General features: G+C 46.2%; 5 protein-coding genes across 9 annotated transcripts; 3 read left to right on the top strand and 2 right to left on the bottom strand.

The window, feature by feature from the left end:
• Positions 1-166: 166 nt before the first annotated feature.
• LOC135394841 (TBC domain-containing protein kinase-like protein) lies at positions 167-8,387 on the top strand. Of its 3 annotated transcripts, none has more exons than XM_064625866.1 (25): positions 167-323; positions 625-819; positions 890-956; positions 1,085-1,199; positions 1,289-1,362; positions 1,424-1,532; positions 1,931-2,000; positions 2,064-2,119; positions 2,179-2,240; positions 2,301-2,443; positions 2,517-2,646; positions 2,711-2,810; positions 3,493-3,539; positions 3,613-3,703; positions 3,765-3,899; positions 4,777-4,839; positions 5,059-5,236; positions 5,298-5,381; positions 5,454-5,539; positions 5,621-5,657; positions 5,735-5,896; positions 5,992-6,116; positions 6,415-6,566; positions 6,652-6,811; positions 8,248-8,387. In XM_064625866.1, exons 2-25 carry the CDS (start codon positions 627-629, stop codon positions 8,353-8,355), a joined length of 2,547 nt encoding a protein of 848 aa, XP_064481936.1. In that variant the 5' UTR covers positions 167-323; positions 625-626; the 3' UTR covers positions 8,356-8,387. The 3 variants fall into 3 exon arrangements, with proteins under 3 accessions (XP_064481936.1, XP_064481937.1, XP_064481938.1); XM_064625867.1 differs by having other exon boundaries at positions 451-819; XM_064625868.1 differs by having other exon boundaries at positions 431-819.
• Positions 8,021-14,442, bottom strand: LOC135394842 (RE1-silencing transcription factor-like). Of its 3 annotated transcripts, none has more exons than XM_064625869.1 (6): positions 14,068-14,442; positions 12,290-12,522; positions 12,065-12,205; positions 11,602-11,970; positions 9,441-9,881; positions 8,021-8,795 (listed from the first exon to the last, which is right to left on the bottom strand). In XM_064625869.1, exons 2-6 carry the CDS (start codon positions 12,434-12,436, stop codon positions 8,490-8,492), a joined length of 1,404 nt encoding a protein of 467 aa, XP_064481939.1. In that variant the 5' UTR covers positions 12,437-12,522; positions 14,068-14,442; the 3' UTR covers positions 8,021-8,489. The 3 variants fall into 3 exon arrangements, with proteins under 3 accessions (XP_064481939.1, XP_064481941.1, XP_064481940.1); XM_064625871.1 differs by having other exon boundaries at positions 11,602-11,952; XM_064625870.1 differs by lacking the exon at positions 14,068-14,442 and adding an exon at positions 13,479-13,683.
• A 262-nt stretch (positions 14,443-14,704) lies between these two features.
• On the top strand, positions 14,705-17,932 carry LOC135394844 (methylmalonic aciduria type A protein, mitochondrial-like). The gene is made up of 5 exons (XM_064625873.1): positions 14,705-15,279; positions 15,404-15,526; positions 15,685-15,855; positions 15,922-16,157; positions 16,502-17,932. The coding sequence occupies exons 1-5, from the start codon at positions 14,964-14,966 to the stop codon at positions 16,796-16,798; spliced, it is 1,143 nt and encodes a 380-aa protein (XP_064481943.1). The 5' UTR covers positions 14,705-14,963; the 3' UTR covers positions 16,799-17,932.
• On the bottom strand, positions 17,746-18,482 carry LOC135394845 (tRNA-specific adenosine deaminase 2-like). The gene has a single exon (XM_064625874.1). The coding sequence runs from the start codon at positions 18,381-18,383 to the stop codon at positions 17,769-17,771; it is 615 nt and encodes a 204-aa protein (XP_064481944.1). The 5' UTR covers positions 18,384-18,482; the 3' UTR covers positions 17,746-17,768.
• Positions 18,483-18,697: 215 nt separating this feature from the next.
• On the top strand, positions 18,698-21,724 carry LOC135394843 (beta-1,4-mannosyltransferase egh-like). Its single transcript, XM_064625872.1, has 2 exons — positions 18,698-18,809; positions 19,377-21,724. The coding sequence occupies exon 2, from the start codon at positions 19,405-19,407 to the stop codon at positions 20,782-20,784; it is 1,380 nt and encodes a 459-aa protein (XP_064481942.1). The 5' UTR covers positions 18,698-18,809; positions 19,377-19,404; the 3' UTR covers positions 20,785-21,724.
• The last annotated feature ends 30 nt before the right edge of the window (positions 21,725-21,754 follow it).

Here is a 21,754-nt window from a genome sequence, read left to right as displayed (position 1 = left end):
GCCCAAATAGCATTAAACGCTGATACCTCCTCGGTCCTTCGCGACATAGATAGGTTTTTTTTTTTAATATGTACCTTAATTTTTCTTGCAGTCCTTGTTGTGGTATCGCCAGAAATTTTTGTAGTGTATGGTAAGTTTCGCGCGCCCTGCGAAACTGAAACCGTACTGCGACCGTGCTGTGTCTCACGGGTTTAGGAAGTGTCTCAGCTCAGGGGATCCTAAACTGTTGTGGCTCCGGCTATACGCCCACCCCTAGCTCCAGGGTAGAACGGGTAGAACCCTGAGAGATGTACTTGAACACATAATCTATGTCTCTGTCGTTGGTGAGTACAATTTCTTGCACGTTATCACCTACAACTAGACGGGGTGATGTGGATGTACTCCCCCTTTAGATTTTACTGAATAGTGTCATTTCTTCGCATGTCAAAAGTACGCTTCAATCTCGTGCAGTGAAATCATACTGCTTTGAAAGGCAGTGCCTATGCTTGGGACAATGTGAAGCAAACTTACCTGAACGAAGAACAAAGACGAGTAGAAGTTGAATAGCGCACACACGCGACTGTGATTGTCAAGCATTCAATTGGATTGTGCAGCACTACAAATAACACAAGGTCCTCTCTATAGGCATGACGTCTTTAAAGACGAGAAAGCTTGGAGCAAAGACATTCTTTGCGTCTTGCCATGCTAAGGATACATGTGGAAACAATGGATTGCCTTTGACACCTAACTCTATCAGGATCCTTGGCCAGTTCCAAGTACTGAAAACACTTTCCCACAAGAACCTCTGTACCTACCTGGATGCCATCCGCAGCAAGCATGGTACAAGACTTGTCGTGCAGCTTCTTTGACAGAGTTTTGCTAATGTGCGTTTAACTCTTCCTCGTTTCAGAGAGGCTAGTCCTTGTATTTGAACATTTTGAACATAGCCTGGAAGAAGCGATTCCAAGAAAACTTCCGTAAGTGTAATCCTTGCATGTGTACAACGGCTACAACAAAGGTGGTTGGGTTTGTGGCTACTATAATCTGTTTCAGTTTATCGGGGATGATATTATTGAGGGCGATTTCAAATCTTTTTTTATTTCAGAGTGGAAGAGATTGCAAAAATTTGCTGTGAAATTGTTGAAGCCCTAAATTATCTGCACAATAAAAAAATCTATCATCACGCCCTTTCTCCAAAGTCAATTTTGCTGGACGAAGAGGTGAGATATGTCTTTGCGAGATTTTTCCCATCAAAATGAGAATGAAACAGAAACCTTTCTGCAATTCATGACCTCTGCTCCATCCACAGCGGCACGTCAAAGTATCAAACTATGGCCTGTATCACGTAACAGAGCATGCCAGAACGGTGCCTTTTCCCCTGGGGTATGGAAGTATACTTTATATAGCTGTTTCCACATTTGAAAGCTTTTGTTATGTTGCCCAGGACACCCAAGTACCTGGCCCCAGAAGTCCTGATTCAGGAAAGAAGCGTTGCTGACGGCCCCAAAATAGATGTGTGGTCACTAGGAATTATTGCACTAGAGCTGGCACTGGTAGGTCGCGTGATATGTGCTCTGGTGTATCATTCATATATTTGTTGATATGGCAGTATCAGTTACCAAAGGCATCTGTTATCTTATACAGCATCAGCACAATGACTTCGATTTCACTTTGGACATCCGAGGCAATTTTCTAAATCACATTTCTTTTAGTTATTTAGTCTCCTGTGTGTGGTGTGCCAGTAAATGCATTCCACACACAGGAGCCTCAATGCCTTTTTTGTTTCCTGTACAGGAAGTATTCTGCTCGATTTACAAAATTTTTCTTATGTGCTTCAGGTAGCTGACAGAGGCCCAAGGAACAAGTGAATTGATGCAAAAATTTTTAATAGAACCCTTTACACGGGAATTTTATAAATGCATTTTCGAAAAAATGTTGCATTCATTTTCAGGGCCGTGAGCTCTGGAATGATTCCAGCATCGAAGACATCTTCAAAGACCTTCTGACCCTGGTAAAAGAAGGTACACGACACTACATGCACCACCCTTGTTGAAATCTCATCCTCTTTTCTCCTCCTCGTTCAGGTGGTGATGCATTGAACTTTATTGCAAGCAAGAATAGTTGTTCAGCAGCTGTGCAGGCAAGCAAGCTGAATCCGCTCCATGTCTTGCTTATGTTCACGCTGTTGTCTTTTGACAGGAATTAGATGGGAACCTCATCGCATTCATCAGATGCTGTCTCACCATACTGCCTAAAGAGAGGTAAAATAATTTTATTATCAGCAGCACGTGATGATAAAACTATTTCCTCTTCCATTTTAGACCTTCAATGGGTGACTTGCTTGCTCATCCCTTCATAAGCCAGTGCTACACACCGGAGAAGGACATTGTTCCAGTATCGGAATTCCTGTCGACAAAACTGCGCTGCGAGCATCTGACGCTGTCCAAAAATCCATTTTACATACGTAAGTAATGCAGGATGGAAAATGAACATGGGACGACCAGTTTGTGTACTGCTTTTTATTCTACCTCCCGCAGAAGACCATTTAGCGGAAAGGCCATTGCAGGAAATTTACTACCTGTGGCAACTAGCAGGAGGAGATGCGGAAGCGGAACTACATAAGCAGGGATGCATTAAAGTGAAGCCTCCTGTCTGCACCTTGCCATTGTTTGTACCGCTTTAATTTTTAATATGGCGCGCGACTATTAAAAATCTGCACTTTTTCCCATAGTGTCATGTTACTCGAAGGCGAAGAATTTGGGCAGAAGAAAGATGCAGCCTTTTACTTCGACGACACAGTGATTTTCTTGCCTACCGAGCAGCTGAAGCAGGTATACGTAGCAGAGAGCTGATGTTGTGAATATTTAGCAATAATGTGCAATTTTGTGCCGCTTCTCATGATATCTGTTAGATTGTGCACATGCCGTCAAAGTGTGTGAGACGTATATATTATGTTACGAATATGGACAAATACTTTTTTTTTGCACGTATTATACTGTATGACTTATATATACTTTCCGCAACATAGTATATCCTCAGAGCCTGGTATCGGGTAAATAAACGTGCGCTCTAAATTCATGCAAATTCGGGTGGAAAAACTTTCAGTATGCTAAATTCGGGGAGAAATCGGGCTCAGTTACTCAAACTAACTGTACTGTGGTTCAGTACAAATGGTGCTGTAACTGCGTTTGCTGCCAAACAAGTTAGTGTGCATTCCTACAGATGTCTCAGAGAGGTCAATTTGCCGGGTAATAAAAACCTGGTTTCACCCTAAAGAGACAACCTTCAATTCGGGGTGCAAATTGAGGGAATAATCGGGTTAAACCCTAAAGCTTCAGGCTCTATATATCCTTTGTGAACTGGAAGACATCGAGCACAGCAGAAACTTCCAGCTTCTACTTCCATTACTCATAACCAGAGTACATTTGCACTTTGAGTACTATTATGGAGTAGCCTCGAGAGAGTGTATTGTGTATCATTCTTATTATGTCCTTTTTTTTTTTTTTTTTTCAGAGATTAAAAGATGTGGAACCAAGCATCTACTACCCTTTGATTGAGAGGTAGTTGCACCTTAGAGAATGCAGATACAGTATACTTGTGCGTACCGGTTTATAATTCTGTTTGAAATTGTAGCTTTCAAGAAGCTACGACAAGTCCTAGCGGGGACCTTCACGACACTGCGACCCTTCCCATTGTCATCCGTGAGAAAGACATCGAATACCAGGTGTAACTTTGTGTCATCTTCGTGTCCGTTTATGTGCTCACCTTTTAGTAAAATGCCGTAGCTCCATCGGATCATACTGTACAGCAGACTCCTTCAGGCATACCCTTTCAAGAAACTGCGTATTGTCAGAGAAGCCAAAACTGACATTCCACCTCTCTACAGAGGCTATGTGTGGGCTGCCCTACTGGAAATCCAGGTACTTTTGCATGTCTGATGAAAAGAAAACTATCTTCCGCTAACGATCACCCTGTTTTTCAAGAGGTCCGGTGTTGTTTTAGTGTAAAATGAATTTTGGAAAGAGCACAAGACCTCGTCACTTACATCCACCTATACTGCTTCACTATGCCCTAGCCCACTATGCATGCAACAGGGTTCTGCAAACCTGGCTTTGTAGAATACCCTGCATGATTACTGCCAGGAACAGTCTTAAAGTGATAATGGGACCCAAGACTTTCTGAGGGAAGCATTCATTCATTCATTCATGGCAAGCATGCAGCATTATATGTATGGGGTCTTGTAAACAGTGTAGTCTAGCCTATTTTTTCCTGGCGTAGAAGGTAACGGAGGGGAATATTATAATTTTCCTGCTGAAGCTCAAGCTGTTAAAGTCAAATTTCATAAAAATGCACATTCCACCACCCATACATACAGCCATGTTACCCATATGAGGGTAAATGTGGCGTTTTATCAATAATTTATGGGCCGTCACAATGTAGCGTTGAACCCTTTGGTCAAAATGTTCAGAACGACATCTAGCTTGTACGACTTAAAGCATACTTAACAATAACGCAGTTTCACCAGCAGGAGCTGGAGCTGAGCTGCGTACCTAGTGACGCTTAGGAAAGATGAAGGGAGAGAGTGTCTATGTTATAACACTCCCGTTAAAGGAGAGTCCATCGTGAGCAAGCCTAGCCACAATACTCTCCTCTAACACTCTGTCCCTTTATCTTTCCAAAGCGCTGCTAGGGTGGGTCTGCTCCAGCTCCGGCAGATGAAACTGCATTGTTCAGTATGCTTCAAGCAGTATACATTCGGATGGCATAGGGAAATTTTCCTTCTACATGCTTTTGCAGGGTGACCTACTCTCTGAGTATGAATCCATAGACAAGGAGACTGTAACACCGACTGATCGCCAGGTAATTGCACCCTATTCAGGGATGTGACCAGTGTGTACTGGCATGGCAGTACAACGGACCAACGGAAGCATGGCAGAAACAGGGACACTACATTGGGACAGTTATCTTTCGTCACCTTTCTGTTCTGTCCTTGTTCCCGTCTTGCTTCCGTTGTCCAACTTGCCCAATATTCGGTAATCACAGAGTACAACCCCATTCTGTGTCCCTGTGCCGTGCCAGATAGAGGTGGACATTCCACGGTGCCACCAGTACGACGAGCTGCTGTCTTCCCCCACGGCACACTCGAAATTTCGCCGGCTCTTGAAGGCGTGGGTTATCAGCCACCCGCAGTACGTCTACTGGCAGGGGTTGGACTCCCTCTGCGCCCCTTTCCTTTATCTGCACTTCAATAATGAAGGTGTGTTTGAGCTCAACATTTGAAGGGGCCGGTCGTAATAGTCTTCAAAACTAAATTTCAGCCCTGGCATACGCTTGCCTCTCCACTTTTATCGACAAGTACCTGCACAACTTCTTCCTGCAGGACAATTCCCTGGTCATCAAGGGTATGTCGCTTTGTCAGAGCCAAAAGCTGAAGCTATACGAACTTGTCTAGCACACGTTAAATTGTTTCTTAGAGTACCTGGCCGTATTCTCGCACCTGATAGCCTACCACGATCCAGAGCTGACAAACCATCTGGATTCGATTGGATTTTTGCCCGAGGTAGTTATTTACTGTACACGTGCTAGTGCAGATATGTTGATGTTTCTTCAAAGTAACTCTCAATCCCTCCAAAATCAACAGCTCTACTCCATTCCATGGTTCCTTACCATGTACACACGTAAGTGCTCGTAGCCGTGTTAACAGTAATTCTAACTACTACACCTTCAAACAACTACTTGAATCTTTCTTTTGCAGACGTTTTCCCGCTCCACAAGATCTTTCATCTGTGGGACACCTTGCTCTTGGGGAAAGACAGTTTTCCCTTCTGTATAGGAGTCGCGATTCTGCAGCAGCTACGTACAGACCTGTTGTCATTTGGGTTTAACGAGTGCATCCTCCTGTTCTCCGACATGCCAGGTAGGCCCGTACAAAACGTGCTCTCTTATTTTAATCGACGACCTGCGGCAGTAACCTCTGAAATTTACCATTATGAAACTTCTATTACGATCAAGAAATTGACATCCAGCGGTGTGTACGCGACTCCATCCGTATTTTCTGCACCACACCACAAGGCGCAACGTACCGTGAACATGCAAGGCCGACGAATTCGGGGACCACCCCATCTTCGCCCTCACTCGTAAGCATTACAGTTAGAGCATTGTGCTTTAGGGTGACAACTGGTAAGACCTGTTTTGACCCCGCCCGAACTGCTTTGGGGTGAAATCCGAAAATGGCTTAACAGGCACTGCGCATTCAGCACAGCCGTTCACCTCAGTTGCGAGGCGAAACGAAACCAGATTTTTACCAACCAATTTTCTAACACCATAAAACCCGAAAACACTAGGGTCTAATTATATCGGTAGTAGTAGCTTTTTTTATAGTCAGTATAGAAAGAAAAAGATGGCTTGCAATGTATTTTGCATTCCTCTCTGCAGACAATGTCTGCAGTACCACTGGAAGTGCTGAAGTCTGAGCTCTGCCCACGGATCTCGGCTGAAGATCTGATCGGATTGCTGGAGCTCGGACGTGCGGATGCTGCACCGAACAAGTTCCGTGTTCTCGTCGTGGATGTGAGAGCACCGGAGGAGTATCCTTTTTGGTGATGTCATCAAATATTGTTTTTTTTTTTTTTTAAGATTTGAAAACTAGTAGCACTTGACAGATTTTGTCAGGTACCTCCGAGGAGCTGTGCAAAACAGTATCAACATTCCATATGCCACTGCTTTTACTGGAGACAGCTTGACAAGTTCGCCCGAGGCGCACGTCCTGGCAGCTCACAAGGGAAAGATGGTGCTTGTACTAGGAAGCCATCAAGACAACAATGCTTCTAGTGTACGTAAGACCATTCTAGTACAGCTCCACTGTGAAGCTAGAGGGCTTGACAATACATGCTCTCCACGTTGGAATGTGTGCTGTACCTCACAAAATTCTTCCAAAGTACAATCTAAGACAAAACTAACACACTCAGCACAGGGTTAGAAGGATCTTTACAGTGGGACTATCTAATCTCTTTACTTGCCCAAACCAGCATGGTTAGCTATTGGATATGAGATCAGACTTGCCATCTTGATGCACTACCCCCCTTAACACTGTTCGACTTCCCGGAGCAAAGGTTTTGTCAGTGAGTGAAAGTGCGTGTTAGGTGACTTTTTGGTACAAACTTGTAGCTGTGTGAGAGTAAAAAAAAAAAAAAATGGCAAGATAAAGTCAGGACTACATTCGTAGCTCTAGCCTTCCTAAGGTATTGCATTTCTTACACACTTGTAGAACCTGACTAGGATATGACCTTGTTCAGGTCATGCCAACCGCACAGCACAGCGCTATACAGAAGGGAAAACATCCCAGGGGCCATAACAGAAGAAATTTAAACAGAACTAGTTTGTAATACACGTGGCACACTTAAAATTGACAGAAATCAAAGAAAAAAAGAAGTTAACTTTGAACATCCATTTTGAACTTTTTTTTACTTGTGCTACGCAAGAATAGGTTTCTGTGACCTTTCGGTAGGGCTGAATTTCAACCATGTAGACACACACACATGCAGTGTAACTTGCACTGTGCTCAGTAAGACCAATTGCTGCTTCCATGGCCACAGCAGAATTTCAGAGAACAAACATTTTGCCACACGTGTGTCACCTATAAATCACAGAGTAATGTACAACAGCTTAGATGTGGAGCGACTTTGCCTTTTCATGTACTTGTAATGGGAGTTTTCTGTGAAGCAACATTTTTCTTTACTTGGGCCTGACATTTGACCATGCCTGGCCTCGTTGCATGTATATGTTCACCACTTTTGTGCAAAAAGCCATGGAAGGTTAGCACACATTGTGTTTACCAGTATTGTTGCTCCACTAAACTACAGTGGTACTAGTACCATAGAGGTAGCACATCCTAAGAAGTACCCCATCAGCACAATTGCCTAAATTATAAAACCAGTAGGTATTTTTAAATTCAGTCTGTAGAAAAATGGTGAAACTAGCCTCGTAAGGAAGATCCCCCCCCCCCCCCCCCTGATATAAACAGCACATGATACCAGCAGACTCTCATTGCTGAGCACTTGTATTCCACGCACACTTTGCACAAAGTTGCACCTGCAATACACACAATGGAACACACGATACACCTGCATCGACACTACATCGTCCATTCCAAACTTATTAACCTAGTACAGGGGAGGGACAGCTCTGGGAGCCAACAAAAGCGTTTTTGAGTGTTTGCACTTGTGTTTACAGTCCGTTTCGAAAAAGTAACCTAACGTCCTCCCGCAGTTTGCCAACGGGCTGGTGCGTCTCGGATATGCCCGCGTCTGCCTCCTGCACGGCGGTGTCGAAGTGCTGCGCACAACCAACGTTCTCTTTGTGCCCACGGCTGCCTGACAATTCTCAAATAAAAGTCCGCTTATCGCTCTCTTTTTTTTTTTTTTTACGTGTGACACTGAATGATTGGGAACTGGGGAACCCGCCAAGAGACGAACCGGTCGTCGTGGCGTCTCCCTGCACCTAAAACGGAATCACTCAAAGACTATTTCTTCGGCGGGGTTGAACGTGTCGATGTACATGTTCTCCTTCTTGTGCATTCGGCGCACGTGGGAACGTAGATTGTCGCGCCTGGCCGAACGGTAACTGCAGTGGGGGCACAGGTGGGGCTTCTCTCCGGTGTGCATGCGCCGGTGCTGGATTATCTTCTTCAGCTGGATGCTGGCGAAGCCGCACACGTCGCAGATGAAGTTCTCGCCACTCCGGTGCTTCTTCATGTGCTTCTGCATGTCGGCGTCGGTCGACCGGTCTTTCCCGCAAATCTTGCAGCTCAGCTTCACCTGCAACGGATCCATTTCCAGCCCCATTATTATCTCAAACATTTGTGGTTTTAATGGGTTCAGACCTTTGAACTGATACGATGCGTAAAATAAATGTCCATTTTAGTGAAAAGTTGAGTTATTTTAGAATGTCATGCATGAAAACCAATGGAAGTCAATGGTTGCCAGTACTGGCCAAGAGGCTGAGGCACTCTCCACCACCTCGCACACTGTCCCTTTTTGCGATCTAATTCAATTTCTGTGACAATTATGGCTTCGTGGTGTCAATTACTTACGTTGGTGCATTACTGGCCTACATAACAGTTTTACAGAAAGAAAACGGGGTGTTAAAAATTACTTCTGCACTACTTTAAGCGGGCTCTCTCTATCCAGGTAGCATTTGCTCTGCCACAACGTCACGGCCGGCTAACTTTTCTAATAGCATGATATTGAACATGTAACATGATATTTTTCTATGCTTGACGTCCAGTGCTTCATGTACTTTCTTCCTTGTTGTTATTATTATTATTTTTTTTTTGTAAGTTTGTGTGCTTGCTATCCTATTTTGTTTCTTCGCCCATCCCTCATGTAATGCCCTCGGGCCTTTGAGGTAATGGAAATAAATAAATAAACAGGAACCCGCTATGCCTCCGCAGTAGGTCTCACCTGGGCAGACGGCGGTTTGGAAGAGCCAAAGACGTGAGATTTTTGGTGTTTCTTGAACGCCTTGTAGACGGTACAGGTGTAAGGGCAGAAGGGGCAGCGGTACTCTTCCGCGTTGTGCCGGTGACGCTGCGGGGGAGCCTCCGGCTTGTGACGCTTCTTGCCGCAGGGGTGGAACCCTTCCTGCAGCACGTGCTTCATGATGTGCTTGTCCAGCTTGTCCCTCCTCTGGGACACGTACGGGCAAGAGGGGCACGAGTAGAGAGAGTTGGGTCCCATCACTATGTCGTCCTGCGGGGGAGGGGGCCTGGACTTGCGGGGGCTCCCCGCCCCGTGGTGCATGCGGGCGTGCTTCTTGAAGGCCGCCCGACTGCGGAGCACCGCCCCGCACACCTGGCACTCGTAGCCCATGTCTTCCGCCTTGTGCGAGTGGCACATGGACACCTGGGGACACGAGGTGACGCATTATGCAAGGTGACACATTACACGACGTAACACATTAAGTGAGGTGACACATTAGGCGAGGCTTGCACGTTGGTCAGCTCGAGAACGTGCCAGACATATTTTTACGTAATCGGCGCTGCTGAGAAATGGGGCCTCGCGTTTTACGGCGTTATAGCCTGGCAAAACCAGAGCGTCGAACCCAAAAACGTTTTTCAGTATGTTTCGGGTTCGGTTCCGGTTCAGCTCCGGAGTTGACATATATATCGGTTTGACCAACCGGTTCGAGGTCCTAATATACTACAAAATTGTGGGTAGTCACTAAAAATGATACAAGATCTCTTAGTTACTTTTTTTTATGCATTGATTTTTGTTTTTCGACCAACAGGAGCCTGTTTCATCCCTTTCCCCGAGCAACATGCCGCCTATCTGGGCAGGCAAACCGCTCGAATACCCCCATCCCCCTCCCACCACACACCAACCCGAACTGAACCGGTATCCCGAAACGGTAGCCAAAGTTTCTAGGTTGGTTCTGTTCTGGTTCAGCGCCAAGAACGGTTCAGTTCCAGCTTAAAATAACGGTTAATTCCGGTTTTCGGTTCGACGCTCTCGGCAAAACACGTTTACCCCCCGTTTTGCGTCATTGTTACATCATTGTTACTAGATTATAGCGACCATGTGATAATCGGCAACCCCTATGAGGAGCCCGTCCGCACGATCCGCTAGGGGCGCTACTCATCGGCCCGCGAGACCCGCATCGTGATTGGACAATGTAAATTTGAATTTTGAACGCGCAGAAGCGGACGTACGACTACCGTAGCAGACGACAGCAACAGCTCCTATGAAAATGCGTAGGATGATGATCATAATCAACTTTAGAAAGAAGCATCTCCCGTGGGACATCCACCGCTTGTACAAAGATGCTAATGTAAGCTGACGTACAAAGTATTGCAGAAATTGAGGAAGCAATAACCGGGCTGATGAGTAGCGCCACCGCTGGCCACCGAATGCGGCGCTGGGAAGGGGTGCCTATGACACGGTCGCTATAATCTAGTAGGTCGTGGGTAAAACCCCGAAAATTAGCCAAAGTGCAAATTCGGCCACTAAGCAGACAGGAGAATGCTAAGCATTCAGCGCAGCTACTCTGCATACGGTCTTCACGAGAAACGCAGCTTTCTGAATTGAGTTCCAAAATCTGCCAAGCCATCCTCACCTTTTTTTTAAATGCCAGAAACAGAAAGTGCATGTCAGATTTGCCATGTTCACAGCAAAATACATTCCCTTCTATAATGGTACAGCAAAAAAAAAGTGAGAACGATCAATTCGGCATGCGTAAATTGACAGTCAAGCCTGGTTTTCTAAGGTTAATGCTAGACACTGCAGAAGAAAATGCCGACCCGCCTCTTCCTGTTTCCTTCTCGTTGTTTCAGATAACTTTGCGTTATTAACCATGATAAATTTGCTTGGCAAATTTCTGAGATCGCTTCAGAAAACTCAACTTCTCGTAACTTAAAATAGACAAGTGATTGGAAGTCATGGCAAAAGTTCCCCCAGGTAAATAGCATTGACCCCATAATTTTCAGACAAGTCAATTTTTTTAGCACCTTAGGAGACACACCCTGTATATATAATTTTACACAGGGTCAATAATATATTACTAAATATTCATTATTCATTAACTAGACTGGACACTTTTTGATCAGCCGCAAAAGCAATTCCTCACCTGCGTGTCAATGATGAGGGGCGACTGAGCGTCCGAGTCGAGGGGGGGTTCGGGGGGAACGCCGTAGAAACGGTGGGGTTCCTCCACCACGATCTCCGTCGACGGCCCGACGACGACCTCTCCGCCCTCGATGATGTCCTCCTGCTTGATCATGGAGTTTGGGACGAGAATGATCTCCCCGTTGGCATCGTCCATCCCGTGGGTGGTTCCGTCCTGGAGGATGATGCCGCTCACGGGGGAATGTTCTCCACCATGGTGGTGGTGATGGTGGTGGTGCAGTCCACTGGAGCCCTTGAGGGTCATCAGGTCCTGCTCCGTCGCTTCCAGACCCTCCAGGTCGCTCAGAGAGTCCTGTACGTTTTGGAGGTACTACCCCGTAAGGTGTTTGGGTTTCATTATGTGTCTCAGCACCACGAACGGCAGGGTGTGTGCATGCCTGGCACACTTCTCGGGTTGTGTTTACCTGATGCTTTTCCCTGGCAAGGTCCATGTGGATCACCTGGTTTGCTGGCATCACCTTCATGTCGTGAGTGTCGTCAGTGACGATCTCGCCCACAATGTCTGGGCCGATCTCGTCGCCTTCCATGATGATTCCGTCGGGACCCTAAAAATTTCACGCAGCAAGTTCAGCAGCCCCGTCGGACAATCTTGCCACAAGACTGCGGCTGTGACAAACAAACATCCGTACCTGAGAATAGATCAACGTATTCATGTTGATGATCGACGACGAGGAGACCACGGAAGCAGACACGGGAGGCAACATCTCTTCTTCCGTGCCGAGGGTCTGCATGTCCTCGGGCACGACCTCCACAAAATGCGTCGCTGCTTCCATCATCTTGAATCCGTTGCCTTTTTTCTTCCCAGACAGTAAACTTATAGGCTGCTCATCTTCCCAGCACTACACTTTTTTTTCTTTTTGCACTACAAGAAAAATTCTACTCAGTCGATCCGTGTGCAGCCAAACAGAGAAGAACCGAACGTCTCGCTAGAAAATTGTTTTCCACCAGCAGAACATGACAAAAAGTTGTGTGGAATAACGTATTTCAAGTACTACTTTCGCTTTCCAACCTAGCAGTTAGATTGAACGGATAGTACAGGGTAGGTGCGTAGGTTACGACGAATGTCCTTTTTCATTTGTTAAGAATGTAACTCAGTACAGTGCAGTGGAGGGGTAGTTGGTTCATACACTGGGAAGACGTGATAACAGTGCACATAGGACACAGACGAAGTAAGATGTTAGTTGTCTGTGCAGTGAACTGTCCTGTCCTCTTTACTTCGTCTGTGTCCTATGTGCACTGTTTTCATGTCTTCCCAAGAAGATAAGATGTCATAAGGAAAGGGACAAGTGCAAACAACACTATGCATAACCAAACAGAAGAACAAATCTAACGAGTCCAGAAATATAGTAACGATGTGTAGTTTTTCAGAGAACAATTTTAACAGAGCAGTAACAGCAGAGAAGTAAATTTACAAAATTTTGCGAACAGAGCATCATTAGCAATCTTCGGCTCCTCATCACACAGAGTGGACATCACTTTCGTTCGGCGTTGTACTGATTAAGCGGCGAGTCCATAAAGAACAGAGGGGGCATTGTTGTCTGCGGAGTGCGTGATCCACTTGTCTCGAGAGACAGTCACTTGTTTCTCACGATCGGCAGTCAGGATGTGCCCAGCGTGAATGCTAGTACATTTAACAATCTCCTTTAGATGGATAACTTTTCCCAGAAGAAAGACGCGATCGCTAAAATACTTTTATTTTGTATGTGTGTGCGTGCGCTTCACATGTTGCCCAACACTATAACGTCGTATTTCATAGCGTTGTTTATCGATGTTTTACTGGCTGAATGAGTACAATACACAACGGTTTCTGCACAGTACCATTGTATAATATCGAAAGCAGGCCACATTCAATCTTCATCATGCGTGACGTCTTCCCAAACACAACGTTCGTCCGGAGTGCCCGTACCGGCATCCGCCAAATTTTTTCCCGCAAAATCTGCTTTTGCAATCCCAATGTTGCCTACTGTACATTGGCGCGAACATGAGGTCAACACCCCGACGCCAGAACATGACAGAAACTGGCAAATATCAACGTAAGCTTCGAAAATGAAACGCCAAACACAAAAGAAACGAAATCATCGAGCCCATAAATGACCATCTTTGAACGTAAAAAAAAAGAAGTAAAAATGATTGCGTCTCGACTCAAGGCCTTTTTCGTACGTGCCCTTCAAAAATTTCGTTCGGAAACTTGACAAATCTTCGCTACGATTAAGTGCACAAGCGTAGTATATGCTGCGAAGCATCCCAGTACCCACATAAACATGCAATACAGTTGCTATGCGAGCAAGCGATCGAACAAAGAACGTCGCACAGTGATGTCAAATATGGCGACAGAAGGAAAATGGTTCTCGGGGCATATTTAGGCTTACAATACGCTTTGGCCTAAATTTAGGCCTACTTTGCTTACCTGAGTTTTGGAGTGAAAACCCTGAGACGCTGGAGACACTTTCTGTTCTTCGTCCGTTATAAATTAGGCCAATTTAAGGCGTATAATTAGTTCTTCACGCAATTGATTTTCTTCGGCACGAAGCACGCCATAGCTGAGAACGCCATTTTACCTAAGCCTTCTTCTAGGGGAAAAACGACCGAATAGGTGGGGCGAGGACTAACTAGGCTTACTGATTATCAAACAGATTCTCAGTATAATTAACAACTACAATAAGCTTATCGATGGGACCCGTCAATATTATGACAACTTTGGCACCCGCACCCGAGAAATTCGTGATATCTAACAGAAACGAGTTTATCAAAACAGGCTTAGCAGTACACGTATTACGACATCACGTGACCGAATATGGCGGATGCTCATCGATATTTTTTTTGTCTTTTCGTTCTTTGATGCAAATTGGTTCTGGTTTAGTTATCACCACCAATGGGTATCACTTGATTTTCGAATACCTGAAAGAATTTATTGGAGTAGGATAATATTGTCCTAAAAGGGATGCTAACAAACATTACTGCTTCAAACCAGTTGGAATCGACGTTGGAAACCTAACCCATATTGCGAAAACGAAGTTAGAGCCGTGGTTATAGCTAGTTGCTGGAGCTGGACTTCGTTTGTTTCACGTTTTCGTTTGTTCCACATACCACCTGTCATTTAAATTAATGCTACGCAACACTGTTCAACTATAGTTCTACCCAGTTCAAGCACACAAATTTCAGCGACATCGGCATGTTTGAGCGTTTTTGGTTGTTTAGTTGATTGAGTGTTACCAAGTCGGATGTTGTCTGCTGCTCAAATTAATACCAGTTTTCGTGACACGGAATAAGGCTTGTTATGATTCATGTGATAGGGTACACACAATGTCGCTGCTTTCTAGATGCTTCACTTACGTTGGGGCTACACCTCGCTATGTCTCATGCCCTGGCAGAACCTTTTCGTGGCCACTCTCTCAGCTTGCAATCTGCGCTCAGAAGCAAAATGCAGATGCAAGTTTCTCACGACAATTATTTGACGGACTTCTCAATGGTGACAGGGCTTCATTAGCCAGAGCAATAACATTAGTTGAGTCAACTGCAATAGCCCATCGTCCTGAAGCCCAGAGCCTACTGAAAATGGTTCTGAAAGAAAATAAACAGCGAAGACAACAGAGCAAACTGGCTTCCAGCTTCGTAATGGGTAAATAGATCCTACATTATAGCACGTCATTATAGTGTCAGCATTTGAGTGAGTCAACATGTCTGATACTGATATTCCGTACACTACAACTTGCCATGCATGATGGAATACTTTATTTTGAAAGGACTGACGGGCCCTCCTGGCGCAGGCAAATCCACCTTCATTGAGACCTTAGGAAAATTCTTGACCGCAGCTGGCAACAAGGTTGCTGTCTTGACAGTGGATCCGTCGTCTGCTACTACTGGAGGTGAGAGAGCGTGTTCAACTTTTATAACAATGATAATAAAACGTTAATTGTTGTAAGGTGTCATTACAATAATTTTGTTACAAGAAAACCTATTTAGGAAATTTTGCCACATAAGATAATGATCACAGATATTCATAAACTGAATGTGATCTTTCAAGGGTCCCTTCTGGGTGACAAGACGCGAATGCCAGAACTGACGAGAGATCCAAGCGCATATATTCGGCCGTCACCAAACAAGGGACACTGGGGTGGAGTCACAAGGACCACAGGCGATACCATTCAGCTTTGTGAATGTGCAGGTTACAACATCATACTTGTAGAGACCGTTGGTGAGTGATGCCACGAGTGTTTTATGTGGTAAGGCTCCCCCCCTGATAACTCTCTCACTTTCATAGGTGTGGGTCAAAGCGAATATTCCGTGGCAGACATGGTTGATCTTTTCTTGCTGCTCATTCCCCCTGGAGGAGGAGACGAACTTCAGGGTGTGAAGAGAGGGATCGTCGAGGTGGCCGACATTATCGGCATAACGAAAGCGGACGGTGACCACCTGCCCGAGTGTCGACGTATGGCTTCCGAGTACATTAGTGCACTCAAGTTTATGAAGTCACGTTCAAAGGTGTGGAGACCAAAGGTGAGCGCTACAGATTATGAGCAAGAATGATTAGCCAGGAGAATGGCATTCTACCATTCCAAGCATTGGACGCTTAAATAGTAAAGGCTCTCGGTACAGCTTGTGTTGGCATTGGCTGTTTTTTTTTTCTTCTTTTTTTTATCAGGGAGGACTACCAGAAATACGGCTACATAATTGGCCTGTTTTGAAAAAACTGCTGTTAGCACGTAGAACGCCACTTTTTCTGGCTAAATTACCAGTCAGTTAACAGGAGGGCAAAAACAGGAAAACCAAATAATAACGATACAAGGACTTCTTACGTAAGCTTCGCTCGTTTCAGAATAGTTTTCTCATTTACGTTTTAGGTGCTACAAGTTTCAGCCAGAACCAAAGAAGGAATCGACGACTTGTGGGATGTCGTAATGGAGTACAAGGAAACACTAGGAGCCAGCGGCGAGCTCGAACGGCGTAGGAAGCATCAGAGAGTCAAGTGGCTGTGGAGCTACGTGAATGCGGAGCTAGAACGGCGCTTTAGGCTCCATCCCAGTGTTGCCAAGTGCGTCGGTGAACTTGAACAGAATGTGATCGACGAAAATATCACTCCAGGTTTCGCGAGTGATGAACTTGTACAAAGGTTCTTTGATCGTGAGGATGCGAAATAGAGATTTTTAAGACGTGTTGCGCAACGTGCATTTATACAGCGGTGAACTTAGCGAGGAATATTGACTAAAAATCTCGTTGTGCAAGCCCGGACAAAAGTTTACGGAACACATGAGCGCTGTATTTCCTCCTCTGTGCGACACCCTACCAGCGAGCGGAAACAGGCTCGTTTACTCGTTCAGGAAGGTGAGCGAGTGCGCTGGTAGCGACACACCTGTGACAACTAATCCTGTCCCGGTGGATACCCGTGAGGGAAAGCGTCCATCGGGATGAAAGCCCGAGCTAGTCCGAGCCCGCATCCGGAGCCTCAGACCAATCCGACAGCCAGCCAAGCGGGATTCATGGAACATCTTCAGCGCCATCTACGGACCGCCTCCCCGATCAGGGGGAAAAGGAATTAGGCGCAAGGGAACCTGAAACTACGTCACCGTATCAAGCATCGTCACTCTTCTTTTATTTCGCTTTATTTTACTTTGCCTGTGATGTCGAAAGACACCTGCCCTGATTTAAAAGGGATTAGGCACAACAGAACCTGAACGCAACACTACGACCCACACACTTCCACAACAATCCGAGCCAATCCAAGTGACCTCTGCCAACGCCACAAAGATACAGAAAGCCTGCTCGTTGCCTCCTCTCCCTTTTTTGATTAAGAGTCAGAATAGAAAGTGCAGTTTTTCGTCTGTGGTGTCCCCAAGACACCTGCGCCGTGATTCAAAAGGGATGAGGCAGACCTGAACCTGAATCGCGTGAATGTGCTCGAAACATGGTTTGAATTGGTGTCTCTGCCGGCGCACTCCACAACCACTCTAAACAAGCCACCACAAGTTCCGCTTGCCGCTGGGGTGTCGCACTGAGGGGAAAATGCACCGCTCGTGTGTTCCGTAAACTTTTGTCGGGACCTATACAACGAGGTACCAATGGAGTATCAATTATATAGAGTACCAAGCATGTTGTAATAGATCACTATTATCACTTGACCACCTGTTGGTGAAATGAAGAAACATTGCATACAACTGAATCGTCAACTACAGGTTTGGCTTCAGGTGAACTTTGTGCATCACGACGTCGACGATTGGCTTTGGGTTTCGGTACAGGAGCATTGGGGTTTTCACCCATATAAAACGTTTTCAACAGATCTATCGCTTCGTTTGCTCTAAATCCAGAACACACTTCAACGCTCCCTACACCGTCTTCAAAAATATCCAGCACAGAGCCACAGCCACCAAACCTGTCATTTGAACAGCCAAACACCAGTCTGGAGATTCCCAAAGTCTTAATAGCGGACGCACACATGATGCAAGGTTCTACAGTGACGAATACGGTAATTCCAGGGAACACCTCCTCGGGTTTCAACTGTTTCTTTTTGCACCAGGAAATAACCTGATCCACGCACTCAAACTCGGCGTGTCTGCAGGCGTTCTTCGATTCGTTGACATGGTTCCTACCCTGAGCCACAATTTCGTTTTTGTAAACCATAACGCAGCCAACGGGGACTTCTCCAACTTCTAGAGCTTCGCGAGCCAGAAGAAACGCACGGCTCATCATGTCGCTGTCCAAACCCAAACCTTTGCGACGGTCCTCCATTATGTTCGGAATCAAGCCATATTTATAACATATTTGTGGTCAAAAACTCAAACGTGAGTGAGCACTGATGACATGACTGATGAGCACTCTTCCTATCAGACGCCATTTTTGACTGATTTGGCTGTCCATGGGCTGTCTTCCTGCAGTCTCGTGTGCGTTTCTATGCGTCATAAAATCTACCCTGAAACAACACAGAAGTTTTGTATGTTGTAATCTTTTTGTGTTGTCTACATATTAATATTCAAACTCAACCAATTTTTTTTTAAATTAACACTTCAGCGTTGCCAACACTAGCTCGCCGCGGGGCGCACCTTTTGCCCTTCCCGCTTCCCATCATCATCGCCGTCGCCCGGCAAGCCATGGCTGGAGAACGTTACTCACACTAGGAGCATTTCATCTATAAATTACATAAAACCGCCTCCAAAAGTAAGCACGTTTACTTTTTGTGTTGCCCTCGTGCGTCAACCATCGAATCCTTGTGTCATACTTGATCCTAGCATGCAAATTTCGTCTAAATTCGAACGCAGTGCCCGGGTGACGCCCATCTCATTTTACAAATTGTAAAACGATAAATAGTCGATCTTAAGAACTACGGTACAACACTAAAACTTGTGCGAACGTAATCAGCTCCAAGTTATATCCGCTTGAACATTAGCGCACCTAAATTGTGCATCAAGGTCACTGCTATGGAGGAAAAAGTGTGTTTATATCGCGGGAAATGGTGTGACTCACTAAAGCAACATTTGGCAACCTCACGCACTCCGTGCAGGAACTTAAAGAGCTCAAAACGTGCCGGCAAAAACCTGGACCATTATCGTGGAAGTACATTCCTGATTCGTGCGATTCGCGATGTTTACAAACCACGAATGCCCTCTCGTGTATACGATAAGCGGATAAGAAACCGTCCTGTTGTCCGTTTTTACCTGGAACGCCCCACTCGGCACGCAGACACTCGACGATGTGGATGTCAAAATGTGTGCGTTTTCCTTTCAGGGAGCAAATAAACAGTTTTCCGTCCGCGATGCAGCTGAGCAGCCGGGCTAAGCATCTGCTACACTGCTGTTTGTGTGTTGGGCTCATCCTCACATTCGAGATATTTACGGGAGGCATCCACCTGTGGAAGTTTGGCTTCGATGACGTTGACCCCGTGGCTCAATATGGCTGGTTTGCTACGGCGCTGTTATACCTCCTTCGGCTGCTCACGTTCCTAGCACTGCCACAGTGTATCTGCAACTGCCTTGGACTGCTCTTGTACAATGCCTTTCCAGAAAAGGTTAGACTAAAAGGCTCCCCTCTTCTCGCCCCCTTCATCTGCATCCGTATCGTTACCCGCGGCGATTATCCGGACCTGGTCAAGGGCAACGTCAGTCGGAACATGAACGTGTGTGCCGACGTCGGTTTAGAAAATTTCATCATCGAGGTCGTCACCGACAAGGCCGTAAACTTGCCTAAGCACCCGCGGATTCGCGAGGTGGTGGTCCCTTCAACGTACAGACCGAAGAGCGGAGCCCTGTTCAAGGCGAGGGCGCTGCAGTACTGCCTCGAAGACGACGTCAACATCCTCGGGGAAGACGACTGGATCGTGCACCTCGACGAGGAGACGTTGATGACCGAAGATTCCGTACGGGGCATTCTCAATTTTGCCCTCGACGGAAAGCACGACTTTGGCCAAGGTCTGATTACGTACGCCAACGAGCAGGTCGTCAACTGGGTCACCACGCTCGCCGACAGTTTCCGCGTAGCAGACGACATGGGCAAGCTGCGCTTTCAGTTCAGCTTCTTCCACCGACCCCTCTTCAGTTGGAAAGGGTCGTACGTGGTCACTCGGGCCGGCGCCGAGCGTAAGGTGTCGTTCGACCACGGCCCGGACGGCTCCATCGCGGAAGATTGCTTCTTCAGCATGGTCGCCTACCGGGAGGGCCACACTTTCGACTTTATCCCGGGTGAGATGTGGGAGAAGAGTCCCTTTTCCTTCTGGGACTTCCTGCAGCAACGGAAGCGCTGGCTGCAAGGAATCTCGCTCGTCGTGCACAGCGTCGCGATCCCTTTCCGAAACAAGATCTTCCTCGGGATGGCCCTCTACGCGTGGGCGACGATCCCTCTGAGCACGTCAAACGTCGTGATGGCGGCCCTCTTCCCGATCCCGTGCCCGACGCTCATCAACTTCCTGTGTGCCTTTGTGGGTGCGATGAATATCTACATGTACATCTTCGGAGTGATCAAGTCTTTCAGCCTCTACCGTCTGGGGCCCATTCGCTTCCTGCTCTGCCTGATGGGCGCGCTGTTGACCATTCCATTCAACATCATCATAGAAAACGTCGCGGTGCTCTGGGGGTTCTTCGGGAACAAGCACCGCTTCTACGTCGTCACCAAGCAGCTGAAGCAACCCGTCACCGTGTGATGACACCCACCCCTGCTAGTCCTCTGCATTGCCCACTGCTGGTTGGTTGGCAATACCGCGTCATCCCCGTATTCACCCGTTCATCGTAAAGAGCTATTCTCTTTTTTTTTTTCTTGGAAGCTGCTTTTTCTTTTTTCTTTTCTTTCCACAAAGCGACTCCTCCGTTTTAGCCAGCAACTAGATAGCGAACAAAAAAGTCAAGATAGTGTTCTCGCGATACAAATATAACGTCTCATTACTATTAGGGTAGCAAAATGCCACAATATGCCAATCTCTCATTGTTCTGTATCAGCATTGAGCTGCGTATTAGCATTACCGTCAGTAGCGCCAAATAGCCCGCTGTAGTCTGCCATCTTAAGTCTGCTTCTTGTTGGGTTGTAATTCTGCCCTTTACATAGATCATGTTGAACTTTGGTGCTGTGCGCAGCGGTAGACACACAAAAAAAATTAGCCACACCGTTCTGCCGCAAAGAGTGTCGGCGGAGTGTCGCACACACGCAGTGATCTGTCCAGGTGTTGCCGGTGCAACGAGTGATTGCAACGAGTAACCTTTGTGCTCTGAAGGGTCATGTACAAACTTTAGCAAGCACCGATCCCTCAACAGAGCTGCTCACAGATTTTATGAGCAATTTCACAGCCACCTCCGCACACTGCCGTAGTGTTTGTGGCGCCCTCTAGAGCCTGGTGGGACTGCGAAATAGTACAAGTCTGAAGGTCAGCGCTCAGCGGTGACCCTCCCCCCACCCGTTTGTGTACGTGATTGTCTCATGTTCTCCAGGATGATAAAAAGTTCCTCGTCATAAATAATGTATTTCCTACCTCTTCCCTTCCCTTTTGTTGGATTTTTATTAATGTTTACACGAGCTTGCAATGTTGTGATAGGAGTATATTGATCTTTTTTTTTTTTTACTATAAGTATGAATAAAGGTGAGCCATAGCAGCCTGGAATGCTTTTGTAGTTATTTGGTTT

The sequence above is a fragment of the Ornithodoros turicata genome, chromosome 5, assembly GCF_037126465.1.
Source record: "Ornithodoros turicata isolate Travis chromosome 5, ASM3712646v1, whole genome shotgun sequence".
NCBI classification, from domain to species: domain Eukaryota; kingdom Metazoa; phylum Arthropoda; class Arachnida; order Ixodida; family Argasidae; genus Ornithodoros; species Ornithodoros turicata.
The sequence above is the reverse complement of the archived record's forward strand: the minus strand, read 5'-3'. Positions and strand labels throughout refer to the sequence as shown.